This window comes from Sinohyriopsis cumingii, chromosome 9 (assembly GCF_028554795.1).
Source record: "Sinohyriopsis cumingii isolate HCF-2022 chromosome 9, ASM2855479v2, whole genome shotgun sequence".
Classification (NCBI taxonomy): domain Eukaryota; kingdom Metazoa; phylum Mollusca; class Bivalvia; order Unionida; family Unionidae; genus Sinohyriopsis; species Sinohyriopsis cumingii.
This window is the reverse complement of record NC_142969.1, coordinates 67,980,429-67,997,665: the sequence shown is the minus strand read 5'-3', so window position 1 is coordinate 67,997,665 and position 17,237 is coordinate 67,980,429. Positions and strand designations below refer to the sequence as shown.

The 17,237-nt window shown below is 34.9% G+C and overlaps 1 protein-coding gene and 1 long non-coding RNA gene across 2 annotated transcripts in view; both read right to left on the bottom strand.

Moving 5' to 3' along the window:
- LOC149791962 (uncharacterized) overlaps positions 1 to 11,601 on the bottom strand; it is a 35,099-nt gene extending 23,498 nt beyond the window's left edge. Inside the window, exons 1-8 of the mRNA XM_089969504.1 lie at positions 11,568 to 11,601; positions 9,764 to 9,888; positions 9,068 to 9,202; positions 7,365 to 7,583; positions 4,603 to 4,726; positions 3,936 to 4,039; positions 2,563 to 2,668; positions 1,619 to 1,736 (exon numbers count right to left, since the gene is read on the bottom strand). Of these exons, the coding sequence (XP_089825630.1) occupies positions 1,619 to 1,736; positions 2,563 to 2,668; positions 3,936 to 4,039; positions 4,603 to 4,726; positions 7,365 to 7,583; positions 9,068 to 9,202; positions 9,764 to 9,888; positions 11,568 to 11,601 (965 nt within the window). The remainder of the gene's footprint in view (positions 1 to 1,618; positions 1,737 to 2,562; positions 2,669 to 3,935; positions 4,040 to 4,602; positions 4,727 to 7,364; positions 7,584 to 9,067; positions 9,203 to 9,763; positions 9,889 to 11,567) is intronic.
- Positions 11,585 to 12,311, bottom strand: LOC149791961 (uncharacterized). Its single transcript, XR_016423236.1, has 2 exons — positions 12,185 to 12,311; positions 11,585 to 11,676 (listed from the first exon to the last, which is right to left on the bottom strand). It is a non-coding gene; the product is annotated as an uncharacterized LOC149791961 (long non-coding RNA).
- Between the last annotated feature and the right edge of the window lie 4,926 nt (positions 12,312 to 17,237).

Below are 17,237 nucleotides of genomic sequence, written 5' to 3'. Positions count from 1 at the left end.
GCCCATTCACATTTGTATTATTATGCATGGTATCTGCAGTATGGAATTCGGACATGTCATTATTATTGCTGTAGGAATTTCAGACACACTTCTTCAAAATCTAAAGTGCTTAAATGTCACTGAAAGTTAGCACTGATTAATTCAACGTGAACATTTTAAGCTCAAAGTAAGCAAATTTTCACAACGAGTTAAATCTTTAATTTGGCCCTCATATTTTGCTTAGACATTTGAGATTAAGAATATATCATTATGATTCCGTATAGGATGGGAAACTTCCACCCTCGTGGCGAAGGTAAAACATTTACGTACAAAAACAAGAAGTGACTGAAGTTTAGTATTCTGAAAACAGACCATTTTGCACTGATTGACCTAGGTACATTTACAGTTTCTTTAGTCTGTTTAGAGTCGATAAGCCTTTGTTGCAAGAATCGAGGACTATTTTATCATTTTCATTCTGTCTCCATTTATGTTGTGGATATTTGTTAAATTTATTTTTTCTCCTGTTCATATTTGCATCATTGTGCATGCTACCTGCAGTAAGCAATTTGGACATAGCATTACTATTGCTGCAGGAATTTCAGCAACATTTTGCCGAAAGCTAAAATGCTTAATCGTCAAAGAAATTAACACTAGTTAATTCAATGAAATTTTTTTTAAGATCAAGGTAATCAAATCTTCACAGTTTTTAATGCGGCCCTTATTTGTCACTTTGAGTTTTGTGAATAAGATTCTATCATCATTATTCATTATAGGATAGGAAACATCTACCCTCAAGATCAGAGTGTTGGTCTGACTTTTGATTCAGCCCGTCTGGGGCAAAAATCTGACCCTCGGATGGAATTATGATGATGGATTATGTTGATCATTCCTAGGTGTAACTCAAATAATGAGACACAAATGTACAAAACTCAGACAGGAACTATGACATGCAAAATGAAGCTGAGACCTGGCCAAAAATGTAAGCACAGAAACATATTTCTTACTGCCTTCTTCACAGTGATGACTCTTTTTTTACTGAACATTCAGCATGCAATAAGAACAAAAATACAGCTGAAAGATACTATAATTTGCTTTGCTTGGTCAGTGGTGATATTCTGTTACTTGTCTAAAACATTGGGGAATGTTTCATTTGTGCTCGAATAAAAAATGGCTTCATTGTTTCCAGTATTCAATTTAACAGTATTTCTCTCTAGTACCCATTATCTCTACCTCTGATAGATCTATACGGTCATCAGGGTCTTACGGAAGATGATGTAAATTATGAAACTGTAGAACGTTCAGTTTTGTGTGTTTGTGTGATAAATATACAAGTGTTTGTGGATGAAACAATTCTGTAAAATCTGAACTCATTTGAAGACTGGAATATTGATGTACATATTTCTTTAAAAATATCCTAAGCAGAAAAAAACGTAGTCCAATGTCCACAGCATACACTCCTGGATCCAGTTTGATGTCGGGCACGTTCCCTCCACCAGCATTTGTCAAGGAGCGAATGAAATACACTAGCTCATTGTGTTACTCAACAAACCCACTAAAAATTTATTTGGGGCGAATGAAAGGGGAAACAGCAGAAAATGAGTTTAAATAAATCTATGCCAAAAGAATGTAATGTACTCACCCTGCTGTGCCATACCCCCCTCCCCCTCCCGCTTGCCCGGTCATGTCAACATGGTTCCTACTGCCATTACCTCCTCCTCCTCCTCCATAATTCGGCAGATTACTTGCAATTCCGGCACCTAAAATATTAAAAATTAGCAAACTCACAGGTGCTAAATCTTCCCAATCGAAAGATGATTTTTTAGATTTTATAGCAATCAAAAATGGAGAGATGACAAAAAAATGTAAATGAAGACGTATTTGTGGAACAGGTCTGTGTACAACTTTTCATGCAAGGCCAGCATTATGAGTATTACGAACAAACACAATTAAAGACATTTTTAAAATTAAATCTGTCCCCTGTGGATCAGAATGTGATCAAGCTAAGTCACTGACACACTGATATGCATATCTGAGTCAGATTAAGCTAATCCATCGATACACTTATGTATCCATGTGATTAAGCTAATCCATCGATACACTTATGTATCCCAGTGATTAAGCTAATCCATCGATACACTTATGCATCCCAGTGATTAAGCTAACCCATCGATACACTTATGTATCCCAGTGATTAAGCTAATCCATCAATACACCTATGCATCCCAGTGATTAAGCTAATCCATCGATACACTTATGCAACCCAGTGATTAAGCTAATCCATCCATACACTTAAGAAACCCAGTGATTAACCTAATCCATCGATACACTTATGCATCCCAGTGATTAAGCTAATCCATCAATACACCTATGCATCAGAATGTTTAAGCTATTATATTGATGCATATTTCAACAAAACGTTGATCACATGAATTAATCTGGTGACCAAAAGATCATTTTCCCCCAATACAAATGGACTTGACTTAAAACTGAGTTGCTATCTAATCCATCTCTCATATTTCCCGGTATATAATTTACATTATAATCCAGCTGACATTTAATCTGCAGTGAAAGCTAAGTAAATACCATTGTAAGTTTCTCCCTGGATTCCTGTTGCTCCTGATCCACCTGGACTCCGTCCACCCCGGTAGCCAGCTCCTACGCCATCGATGTAGCCATCGATTTGAATCTCCTAATGAAGATTAAAGACCCTGTCATTCTGACACGTATGTATTCAAACAAGAAGAGCATCAATGACATTAAAACAATGAGATATATAGTATTTGGATAGTCCTTATGTGACTATGTGCTTCCTACATTCCCAAGGCTTACAGTTGCTGCAAAATATAATTAAAGCATAAGTGATTACAGCGGTTTTGACAGATGCCTATCGTTAATCTCCCCTACCTGCCAATCATATGTTGCTTACTGCCTCCACAAATCGGACAAGACTCCTTCCTCACACTATAATGCAATGGAAACTGCACTACATGTGTTTATGTCATCCTGAGTCTGCTAAGGGAAAAATAAAAGTCAATAGTTTTCTGGCATATTTTTCCACTTGGACAAAAGTGCTAGCAAGTGTCGTAAATTTGCAATCAGATAAAGCTGCCGTTGGCAATGGACATATAAATGAATGGAACTTTGGATCTTTTATATTGTGTTTGGCAGAAGAGAGAGAGGACCAGTGTACTGTGTGTGCTTAGGTAAACATGAGAACTTTTCTCTCCCTCAAGTGCAAGATGTAGTGCAAAAAAAAACTGGTGTATATGTGTGTGCTAAAACTTGATTGTATTCAGCATTTTCATAAGTTCATTGAATGTTTCATCGATTTATCCAAGCATCTGACATTTCTTTGTATCTTTAAATGTCAAAATTTAAAGTGAGTATTCAGTCATATTGCTACGATGTCTGCAGTGACAGTTTATAGTGATGTCTAGCACTAGAGCATCATGCCGCAGACATGCAGCATGATGTCCCACCCAGTCACATTATCCTGACACCCGGCTGACCAGTCCTAACATTAGCCTCTTAATGCTGAGCATCAAGCGAGGCAGCTGTTCGTACCATTTTTGTAAGTCTTTGGTATGACTCAGCTGGGGATCAAACCCACGACCTCCCGCATCCGAGGCGGACACTAACCACTATGCTACCAGAGTCAAATTTAAAGTTGAAGTTTTGCACCAAACTGTATCCATGCCAAGATTGGTTTGACTGATAGCAACCCAATTGCATTGGTCTGCTCTGTGGTTTAAAACAGCATTAGGTTTGGGAGTAACAAATATGTGGCAAGCAAAAAATTTGTATTATAAAAACAGAATCAATAATAAAATCTCACCATAAAAATGGAATCTTAATTTTTAGAACACATTCAATGTAGAAAGCACTTTTTTAAGCCTACTTTAAGATTTTTATTTACTATGACTAGGCATTTTCGCAAACTAGTTTAGATAAATTACCTGCGCATATACTGCAACTTTTCCACCACTGATTCCCGTGTAACGCTGGATTGTAACTGTAACGCCTTTGGGAACATAAAATCTTCTTATCTCACAATGGATACCTAACAATAAAACAGAGGTAAGCTTTATAATTATAGTACGATTTACTAAATTCTGATGTATTCCGGAACATGCGAAGACATTTTGCACCAGCCTCTAACTTCACTAATCAAATCAAATTTCTTTCTAAAACGTAAAGCATCAGCTTTCTTTTTCATTTCATAGTTTTTCAGAACATTTTTTCTCAGTATTACTAAAAGTCAGCAGTCACTATTATTCTAATACAGACACAATATTCTGATTTCACCTTTAATATATCCATTGTTAACTCTCAATTTTATCTGGAGAAACTTAAACACACTGAGAATCTGCACTTGCAAAATTATGTTAATTCTCATTTTGATACTATATTTGTGACACCTTCTGTGTACACTTGGCTACATGATGAACTCTTGAGAGTTTCCAAGTTATTTGTCAAACGTAACATTAAATTGTAACATTAAATTATTATTAAATATATGATCGCTATTCAGGAAACATGTCATAAACAGTCTTTAAGTCTTACCCAAAGAGTTTTTGCAAAACAATTACATATATATATATATATATATATATGTACACTAGCCTGATATAATCTGTCCATCTCGAGGAATCCAGTCTGCTCCCTCATGAAATGTTCCTGTACACGCTTGTGGTATGTCTTCCCCAAGTTCCCAATGTCCAACAAGGCCGTTATTTATCGCCTCTTGCTATGATTATAATATTGACATTTACGTAAGAAAATATTATACGTTTTGAGAATCTGAATGTCTTGTTAGTTTTCCAACTAAGGATCAAAATGTTTATCTTTATGAACTTACTAATATATAAAACTGACATAGTTGCCTCTGGCCAAAGAACTGTACCAAATCTATAGAATTATCATCCATTTTATAATTATGGTACTACTCTAACCCCCTTTCCAGGTCTAAGAATTGAGAGGTTTTTGTTCGGACAATTTAACAAATTGGTTTGAATCTTTAGACTTACTGGTCTTTTATCACTATGATCTATTGCTGAAACTCGTGAATACAAAACTCACTTATGGCAACAGGTTTTGTTTGATTTCAGATACAAGAATTTAAGAATGTGGCCCCTTTTAAACATGATGTAGGTCAGATTATCAAGTGATTCACGGCTTCAGAGTCTCATTCAGGACTTTTTTTTAAAGCTTAGCAATAATTAAAAAATATTGCTACAAGGTTTGAGAGATGACGGTTCCCCATTTCCAAGAACCTCAAGACAACAATTTTTGTCAACTGATTGGTTCCTAAACACGAAAATAATACATTAATTTTTCTCTAATCAAATAATGGGCACACAAAACAAAACATTAATTTCACACATCCATGGATTTCGTTTCATACTGATATGATTGATCAGGAACTGGGGCCAAGATAAATATTAGTTTTCATGCCCTGCAGTAAAAATAATACCCAAACACCAAATTCAAACAATTATTCCTCTCAAATGACTAAACCTAAAATATCCACATAATAAAAAGTTTGGAGCAGCATACATTTTACGACACTAACCTATGGTACTACTGAGTCTTGAGAATACTGCATGTTTTCTGCTCAAAGCAATTGCTCCGCATAATCAACAAATAAGCACTAAAATCATACAAATTTATAAATGGACATGTCAATAAAAATAGCTTATACCAAAGGTTTATTACAATATTACATAAAAAAGCTATATTTAGATCTAAAATGTTGTAAACTTCTTGTAAGAACATTGTCTAATCGAAGAGTATTTTATAAGAAGTAGTGAATTTTATTGACATTATAAGGAAACAAGTAAACAGAAAGACTTACAGTACTTTCAGACGTTCCCAGCGTAAACATACTGATGTTCAAAGATTCGGGGTCAAGTGCGTGATTCCAAATCTTAACAGTCTAAAATGCACATAGAAAGCAAATCAATTTTTAAGTTTCCATGTATATATCTATTTACCTGTTAAATCTTACAGGTTGTATATCTGTTTAGCTCATTCTCATTAAAGAAAACCAAATCATTTCAATTGGGTTTTAAGCGCAAGCATATATATTTACCTGATATGTTATTGGTAGTGTATCTCTGCTTACCTCGTGTCAACCAAAAAACCTAAATCATTGCTATTGGCATCTAAGTGCTGCCATACATGTTGTTTCTAAAATCAAGGCTATATAAATCTTGATACATAATGGACATGGTTTGACAGTAACATACATGTAGTTCTGAATTTTTGTCACAGGTGCATAATTGAGTCATGAATGACAAAGCAGAATCAAAAATATTTTATGAGAGATTTTGGATTGCAAATCTTAACCTGAGTCAGCTGTTTTTATATATTCCAAATATTCAGTACATTTCTTTTTGCAATTTACTTCATTCTGAAAATGGCACACACAAATACCCGAGTGCCTTTTCAATGTAGTCAAATATTTATCTGTATCGTCTTCATTAATTTAATAACTAAAAAGAAAATCAGAATCAAATTCATACGAAAAGAAAGTGAAATAAATGTCATCACATGAGAGAGAAATACCACACCATGCTTAAGCAATAATGGTTTTTAATAAAACTTTCTACAGGCTGACAAGAACGTTACCTTAATAACACCATTCAGGCTATTTTGCGAACAACAAAATTCACCTCCAATACGGAAACCGGACGTAGAAGGTAAATGATAGCTCAGAACCTGAAATGTCCAAATTAAAATGCAAATATTCAAACTGGTTAACAAAATGACTGAAATCCAGTTTTAATAAATTCATAGCCAAACTCTTTATAGATGTCTTAGATTGTAATTCATACTCAATTATTAGTACATATATTTTCAAGAAAGTCCCAAGGTTATATTTTATCTTCTCTATGAGAGATATACAAATTCTAATATCTCAACACATTTTAATTTGTCATGAAAAAGTGAAGTGCCTTGTCTTAGAAGACTCTTATTTTGTACTTATTCATGCTAATGCACAAAGTTTTTTTATGTATGAGAGGCAGATTTGGATTGGTACGTAACTTTAACAATAGTTCAGTCATTTTGCTACGATGTTTGCAGTGTGGCAGTTTATTGTGCTGTCTAGCACTGTGGTATCATGCCACAGACATGTAGCATTATGTCCAACTCAGCTACATTATCTTGACACCAGGCTGCAGTTGTCTATATTAATTCATGGAAAGATAAAGAAAGACAACTGCACTGACAACAAAAAATAATTCACAATCAATATTCCTTCAGCATTGACACACAACTTATCTTTTCTTTTTATTTGAATATTATGCTGAATTCAATTTCCATAGATACATAGTCCATGTTGAATAGACTTATATAAAATACAGCCAAGTAGATCATATTACCTTAACTATGCTCTTCAGTACGCCATTCACGTAAGCCATAGCATGGGTTCCATTGTTAGCCAGTGCAACCATATACCACTGTCCCACCTGCACTGGTGGCATGCTCCCAGTATCGAGATCAACAGCGCATGATGAACTGATCTTCACATAGCCACGAAAAGAGAATTGCTTCAGGTTGATTCCCCAGTTGTTGCAGTCTGTTACACCACCTATAATAGCCTGAGTAAGGGAAGATTTGAAAATCAACTGCACATTGCAAATGATGTATCTAATACCACAAAGGGCATATGAACTTCACATATAAAATGCCATTAACATACAAAGAATGGACTATGAACTTCATATTAAATTTATTTAATTCAACAAATCAGGGTATATAAACTTAACACAAATGTATCTAATACCACATGGCATATGAACTTCATATTAAATGTATTTAATTCCACAAATCAGGGCGTATGAACTTAACAAAAATGTATCTAATACAACACGGCATATGAACTTCACACATAAATGTATTTAATTCCACAAATCAGGGCATATGAACTTAACAAAAATGTATCTAATACCACATGGCATATGAACTTCACACATAAATGTATTTAATTCCACAAATCAGGGCATATGAACTTAACACAAATTTATCTAATAGCACACGGCATATGAACTTCACAAATAAATGTATTTAATTCCACAAATCAGGGTGCGTGAACTTAACACAAATGTATCTAATACCGCACGGCATATGAGCTTCACACATAAATTTAATGCCACATGGCATATGAACTTCACACATAAATGTATTTAATGCCACACGGCATATGAACTTCACACATAAATGTATTTAATGCCACACGGCATAAGAACTTTACACATAAATGTATTTAATGCCACAATAATGTGCATGAAATAAAAACAAAAGGATGAAAATATATATTGTCTTAAACAAATAGAGTGTGTGTCTACTGACACAATGAATGTTAATAACTAAGCGATGATCGTATGTATTCATCTTTTATTTAATACCACAAAAGATCGTATGAATTTTACACATAAATGTATTTAATGCCACAAAGAAGGGCATATGAAATACACATAAAAGGATGAAACCATAAATTGTCTTAAGCAACTAGCACGTGTAGCTACTGAATCGATGAACATTCATGACTAAGCGATGATGATATATATTCATCTTTTAAATGCATTCTTTGAGATTTTGTGACTAAGCACGTCCTAAGGTTGATTTATACACTTCCATATCTTCACATATATGCATGTAGCATGATGAAAATTGGCTGGACCAGCCGCGTGGCATCTCTGGAACCAGTGCATCAGCCTGGCGTCATCTACCTACCACAAGACACATGTGACATTTGTGAGAGACCTTATCTATCCCAGACAGGAAGTTTTACCTATCAGTGATAATAAAGCACAGGCTAAACAGCTCATCACTAAAGGCTAAATGATAGCAACCACTGTAAGCAGATAGACAGATTTATGTATTATGATACAAGCAGAATTGCAATACAATTTGCCTATCATCTTCGTAATTGTTGTCGTTATTTTATTTCTAAGTGTATTCCATGGTCAGTGAATTTCAATTTGGCATTTTGTATATTTTTTTCTTGTCTATTTCATATATATGCCAACAATGTTCGGTTGTATGTGACCTTGAATGAACACAGCATTACATTTCTACCTACCCGCCTTTTATTGTCGGACCTGTAAGGTTTGACCCAGGCTGCCAGGGTGTATGTAGGTCCAGGACTCCATTCTCCTAGGTCTATATAACTATTCTGCTCTTGAAAATATCCACCACAGGCAAATGGTGGGCCCACCTGAAAATGGTAAAGTAGTGATCTGGCTGCACGGTTCCTCCTTAAATCAACATTTCATCAAAAGAATGGGTTGATGAGTGGATTTCACACACATTACTTTAAGTATCAACATAAAAACAAGTCAAGAATAGTGCAATCTGACTGATCGAATCTGAAATCTGCCTAAAACTCAGGTAATCCTATTTCTCAAGCAAGAGAGATAAAAAGTTCTTTCGACTTATATTCATAAATCTTATACATGGACATCAAAATAATTATAACCACGTGGAATTCACATATAATTTCTAAATGGGCATTAAAATAATTATATCAACATGGATGCTCATAAAACATCAAACTGGACATTAAAAAAATTGTATCCAAATGAAAAGAACTCGAGTGAGTAAACACTGAAAATTAAAACATGAAAGGACATGATATTCTGACTTTTGAATATGAAAAGCTGAATTTGCATTCCAAGGCATCAAAACTTTTCATTTGTTCAAATGTTCATTAGTTTATGTTTGTATAAAGTGAATAATTAACTACGTTGCAATATACTGCTATGTTGTTTATCCATACCAAATTGTCATCAATGCAGCTCTCGAAAGATAGACCGGCATATTCAAATGGGAATATGCAGTGGTCCCCAGCGTTATCTCCACCGTGTGTTCTCACTGTATTATTATGAATCGCCGTACAAACACCTTAAAAATAAGTGACTTGTATTTAACGTCGCAAAAAGCGTAGGACAACTGAGCATAAAGGACATAAGAGTAACATGTCTTGGCCAGAGACCCTACAGCAATAGAATCAGGCTTATGTGAGCAGTATTCAAAACTGCAAATGGCTTATCTTGAGGCTGGCATGTTAATAACCAAAAAACTGGCTCCCAACGAGAATAATATAAAAAGTAGCTAGGCGCTTCCAATTCCGAGGTTAAAAAGGAGACAAAAGATATCGAGAAGGACTTAAGGTCATATAAAGGCTATGAAGGAAAATGTTATTAACATGATAAGCCTTTCCGATAAGGAGACGAACAAGGGGATTCATTGTTTTAACCCTTTAACGCAGAGTGTATGGCTTTTTACCCTTTGATGTACGCGTAGCAAAGTTACCCAGTGCAGCACCCTATAAATAGAACACCTGTTACCTATCTGACTCCATACACATAGACCTGCCTGTTAACTGTTAAGCAGTGTAATGTATGTTACGATTAACAGCAGCTTTAACCGTTTTACATTTTTGGTGCAAGTATATTATGCATGGAAAGATTTAAAAATAAACTCAGATCGTTATAGCACATTTGAAGCACATTTGTTATGTGCTTTAAAATATGAGAGAACTCGATGACCATTAAGTCAGTGATGCTGCGTCACAGGCACTTGATTCCGGGGTAAACTAATGTGTACACTCATCAATTAACACATTAGTTTACCCTGGAATCAAGTGCATGAAAAATAATGACTGCCATTTCTCACACTCGAAATAAACAAGAGTTTTATCTGGATCTACATCACTAAATCATCTATCTTTGATAATTTAAAAAAAAAAATTATAATTGCTGCCTACATCAATATCAGAGCCTTTACTTAAGTTACTGAAGCTTTCATAGTTGTGATTCTAATCTTGAAATCTCGAGTAAGTACTGAACAAAATCCGTTACCTCCATTTTGGAGAGTGAAGAATACGATCCAGTTACTTTAAATAGCAGATTTGGACCAGAGCATAAACTATGACCACATGATCTGACGTAATGGTCATTCACCCCAATGAATGTAGTATCTAACAGAGGGTTTTCCCAGAAGGTGGCGCTACGAAAACCCGCTCAAAGTGGCTGATGTTTACAGTAGGCATCAAAGCACGATTCCATGTGAATAGTGACAGGCATCAAAATGCGCTTGTATGCGAATCAGGTAGAGGCGTCCAAAGGTGCTTGCATGGAAATGGAGTAGAGGTGTCCAAAGGCGCTTGCATGCAGCAATGGGTTAAATAAATAACATGAAAACATCAACAAGATACGAGAAGCACTTTGGAAGTTATCTCTCGAATGAACAAGGGTGGAAATACCTGACTTACAAAATGGGGTGAAATGTTAATGATAGTACATTTATTAAAAAATATTTTGAAAGTGGATTTTTTTTGCGTTTCATGCACACGCTCTGCATGCATAAAGACACACAATCCATCCTCAAAAGAATAACAAATCTTATAGTAGAGGAATGAAGCATTTAATTAGGAACTTGAAAGATTGTAGAAAAAAGGCAGCAAGAAAGAAAATAACACAAATAAACACATCAAATTGAAGACTAAATTGAATTTGACATGTAAAATATACAAACCTACAGAACCACATGCACTTGCACCAAACCGATCCTCGTAATACCTGCAGTAATCAAACATCTCACATTTGTCTCCATAGTAACCGATTAGACAGGTACACTGCCCAGTAACTGGACTACAGTAGCCGCCATTTTGACATCCACATCTGTATTCTGTGGAAAGAATTATGAAGTTTGCTCTCTTTCAATATTACATGCATACATGCATACATACATACATACATACATGCATGCATGCATGCATGCATACATGCATGCATGCATGCATACATACATACATACATGCATGCATACATACATACATACATACATACATACATACATACATAACTGCATATGACTGTCAATCACAATACTATTCATCATATTATCATAGAAATTTCAAAATCTTTTGTAAAGAGGATGTAAATATCACACACATTGATAGGTGTAAATGTTACACACATTGATATGGATAATGCATTACAAGTTACGTTTCCTCAGCAAGGACATTGTCTCGTGTAGGTTCCTGTTAAATGAAAAATCTGCATCTACATGAATGATAAATTATAAACAATATCGAGTCGCACATCTACTGATTTCAAATCATTTGAAAAATGCAAGTATTTGCATAACTAAAGCCACACTTCACGCCACCCAACCTCTTCTTCCTCTCTCTCACCTTTGCATCTGGCCTGTTTAACGCAATCTCCACATCCATCAGCATAACACGTGTCTTCACGTATCTGCCCTTGTCCATTGCTGCCCTGCCAGCTTGAGCTTGAACAAAGGTGTACATAGTTTAGCTGACATGATATACATTTACTACAACGTCAATAGAAAGTGTCACATACATCAACAAAACGCCTGAAAAATCATCTGAACTACAATCTTGTTTCATCTGGCCTAGTATGAAATCCAAAAAGAGAAAATTCATTTTGCTAAAAAGCAAAGACCAAATTCAATCCCATTCACGTATATTAAACTCGTCTACAAAACATCAATGAGTGCAGGTCCTCCTACATTTGTATAATGATTTGGAAGCAATCAGAAGTATTATGGCTCTTACCGCCAACCACATGCTTTTGTATTCCACCTACATTCAATCAACTGTCCAATATTTAGATAATACAACACGGTCTAAGTTAATATTATGGAGGTCATTTTTGTATTCCACCTACATTTATTCAACTGTCCAATATTTAGATAATACAACACGGTGTAAGTTAATATTATGAACCTTAGTCATGATCTTATTCAAGACATTATGAAAGCAGCAGCAGGATGAAATGCGGAAAAGGGAGAGCAGTCAAAGATCACCTGACTGAAGGACACCGGATGACTAACTTACTACGATGTTCTCAACTGGAACAAAATTATACAAATTTTGCATATTAAAGTGGGCCAGTGTCCAACCATGTTGAAGTCAACATGTGAATTAATTACTAGTATGTGAGTTAATTACTGTATTTTAAAATTTAACTATATTAAATTGATTTCACTTCAAGAAATGGACTCCAAGTTCAAGTTTGTTTCTTACTAAATTTGTCTCTGAATCTCATCAAATCAACATAGTTGCCACTATATTACCCATCCAATCACATCCCTTGAATGATTCATGATTTCATCAGTTTTAATTGAACTTGTATAACTCATTTTAATTATGGTCCATACTTTTATGCAAGCTGTTCTTTTGAAGAGAATTATGTCTAATTATATGAAAATTTATCATCAAAATACGTCAACGAAAAAAGCTATGCCTGTTAAAATATTTATAAATTTCATTTCAGATCAAAACTGAATTACATCATAATGAATTTAGCAATGTTACAAAAGTATTCAACATTACCTCTGAGTGATTGTATTAAGGTGTATAGTCCATTCGTATTATACCACTTGCAAGAGAATAAACTAGAATTGAATGAAAGCCATTTCAAAAAGATTATGCAGATGCGTTATCCTTCCTATGTCTTTGTGCCTAGTTATTCACTGTTCTACAGTCTCTCCTGCATTTGCATCTTTTTAAGCCAAGCTGTTTTTCAAAGAAACCTAAATACGAGATCAAAGTTTTATATTCATTGCGGCCACTCTTGCTGATGTGTCATATCCTTCTCATTAATTCTTGAATAATACAAATTTAAACATATCAGATACATGCCTGACAACTGTTCAATGAACTATTAGTAACGGTCAATATTTGTGTCTGATTATTCCGAAATGTTTATCTGCTGATGAGTGCTTTGTCAAGGATCTAACATTAAAAGATAAGCGAGACATTCAGAAAAGTAAACAGAGAAAGCAAATTTGAGACAGATTGATTTTTTTTTCTCCAATTTTTTACACTATGCTCACTTACTTGGACCAATAAGAACAACTGATGATTTGCGATGGCGAAGGACAGGATGGATTAGATTGACCGTCTCCTTCAACGTTGAAGAGCACGACATAATCAGGATTGCCGTAACGACATGTTATTCTGGACTGGATCACAGATGGAAATTGTATATATACACATACATGCAAACATATACATACATACATACATGCATACATGCAGGCAAAACTGAGTTACATTAAGGAAAGGATAAGCGTATAGAAGACATATGGTTACATTTTTATCTTTTAATGACCTCTAGATGGTTCCTCGTTTCATTTTATATACATTTCCAACCCCTTTCAACCTACTTGCCAGTGTGTGAAAGACACATCGTTTATTACATATTGTCATAACATTGCCCATCAAATTAAGCAGAAAGTGGAGAATTATGGTATGAAATAGAAAGGAAATCCCAACTGTATTTTTCTAGGATCTGGACAAAAGAACAAATTAGATATAAACATGTCTCTTTCAAAGCCTATGCAGTCTTAGAAACAAACTAAAGCCCATTGGTGGATGCACTGAAATAGAAATAGTTATGATGCCTGAAGTGTATATCTGAAGAAGTGTTACTGTCTCGTTAACAATCTAATATTTATATGATTTATTTATATAATTACATGGTCCCTGCACAGGATCTTTTAACAAAAATAACATACATTTAAATTGACTAGTAAGCTTTATTTATTTCAACTTGAAGTTCCACACTGAAACTTCTGGCCTTGATTTTCAGTGAGTGTCATAATACTCACATGATTCGTTGACGTCAAACATTGATCAGCTTTAAAAATTGCTCCGCTGCAACGACTTTCCTTGCACTGGCACATTTCAGGTTGATGTCCCAGTGGACATGATACCCAATCTATCACAATCACTTCTGAAAATTTAAAATACTGCACACAGACCAGTCATGATTTTCGTTTGGGGTGTGGGGATACACGTGCTTTGTTTGCATCGCAGTCTTATTATTGATGATATCATCAACTTACTTTAAAAGCGATATTTTATAATGGTGTATTATATAATTTCCACACATATCGAGAAAATCATAGCATATATTTTTACTTGAAATATTTACCAACCGTTGATTTGTTGGTATTTTGGCATTTTTAACATCGCATGGTATGCCAAACAATTCCATACTTTTATACAAAAATTAGATTAATTTTTTAAATGAATTTTTATAAATATTCAAAATCTACATTTTAGTGAATGTATTTAAAAGTGATTGTTGTTCCAAGGATAGTTTTTAAATTTAGCTCAGTAATAGTGGTAAATAGTAACGTGCTTACCGTCCAGTTCTTCGCAAAGTTCACCACCATATCCTGTATAACATTGGCATGCAAAATCAGTTGCTGTTGTGGCAATACATTGTCCCTCATTCTGACACGGATTACTGAAACAATCAAGCAATAATATTTTATCCTTCCTGCTACTGTTGCCAAGGAATATAGCCAAACAAATATGCATAAACTTTTGTTGAAACAAGCACACTTATCTTTCATATTTAAAAATATTATTTAGGTAATATAACATGGTGTATTCTATTGCATCATTGAATTTTACTGTACAGATGAAGTAATGCAAAGAGTATTCAAAACAAAAGTTGACAGCACTACCAATACCGGTTTCTTTGTGACAAATTGTTTATGATGGATGGCATTCATATTGAGGGATCAAAAGCACATGCCAGCTACTGTTTCTACCTGTGGGTACAACTTTACCATCGTGTTTCTTTGCAGATAGCTACTTTTCAGATTTGGAGATAGTTTCAATCTGACAAAGGTGGGACTGTAAGAACCCTATGGCACTGATTACACAATGTACGTAATTTTGGCATTGACCAACTTTGTGTCAGTTGCTTGACTGATTGATTGATTATATTTTTACAGTGCATCAACATGATTAAGCTATTTAGCGCCATACAAGAGAATATATGTAGTGTTATTTAAAAGTGGCAAAAGGGTTCGTATCGACCAGCGATATAAAACCAAACAGCTGAATGTAAAATGACAAGATGGAAACAGTAATAAAGCTTCCCGATCAACGGGGAATGTAAATGGTGTATCTTAATGATGACAGATGAAAAGGTATTGAATGTAAAAGATGGTATAGACATTTCACAAAACTTCTCAACGTGATGGCACAAAAGTTACAGCTCAGAATAAATGTTTACTTCTTTCAGGAATTCTGTAATACAAGTGATTATTATTGTGTCAAAAAGTTCCTTCATGTCATGCACATTGTAATACTGATCGTACGTAGGTTGCAGGTCATGACATTCTATCATAAAGTGTTTAACAGTGAACAGTTCACTGCAAGAAATGCACTCTGGCAGATTTTCGACTTTTAGTATGTTTGAGAGGGTTATATAAGTATGACCAATTCGAACTCTTGTAATGACTACCTCCTCTCTATGGATCGTTCTGTAGGAAGGAGTCCATTCTCCTAGGGTTGGCTTGATTGCATGAAGTTTGCTATTCACTGCATCATTCCATGATGCCTTCCACTTCTGACGTAAGGACTTTTTGATTCTATGTTTAAAATCAGTATATGGTATTTTAAAATCAGATGGTTCGAGGGACAGGGCCATTTTAGCAGCGAGATCTGCTTGTTCATTACCTTTAATATCAATATGGCTGGGTAACCAGCAGTATACTATATTGTGAGAGATACTCAGCTTGCTATTTTTGACGAGAATATTGGTCAATAATGGGTTCTCATTTTCTATTGTGTAGCGACTGAAGTACTGATAGTGAGTCGGAGAAGACGATGCTGTTTAAAATCAGTCTGTTTTCGAAATAATGCAGAGTAAGGTCTATTGCTGATTTCGGTAGAAATAATTGATGTACCATTTGGCAAGTGAGTTTGTGTTCCCTGTTTTCCACAAACAAAGGCTAAAGCAGCCTTTTCCTCATCCTTTGATTCATCAGTACAAATTCTTGTGTAGTTTTCAAACTCGTTGAGGAGTTCATGATATGATTTGTGGAACATGGACAGGTTTGTCTCAGATTTTTTTCGATCGTGTAATGTAAACAGTACTTTTGGTTCTTTAAGTAGCCAGGGAGGTGTTTTGGAGATGGACATTTTCTAAATTTTAGAAAGATCAATTTTGGTACTGTCAAGGATGGTGATATTTTAATGCCAAAGGAAGGTATGGCGTTTGGTTTATTTCGTATAGGGTTTCTTACTTGGGTTGAAAACCAGACAAAAAAGCAGGGTTCAGAGGGTCTGATCTCAATTTCTGAGCATACTTTGCGGAAAGCATTTCTCTACAATGTGATAAAGGTGGTTCATTCACTTCAGTGAGACGGCTTTCACACAGGGATGTCTTAAATGCTCCTAAAGCGAGTCTTAT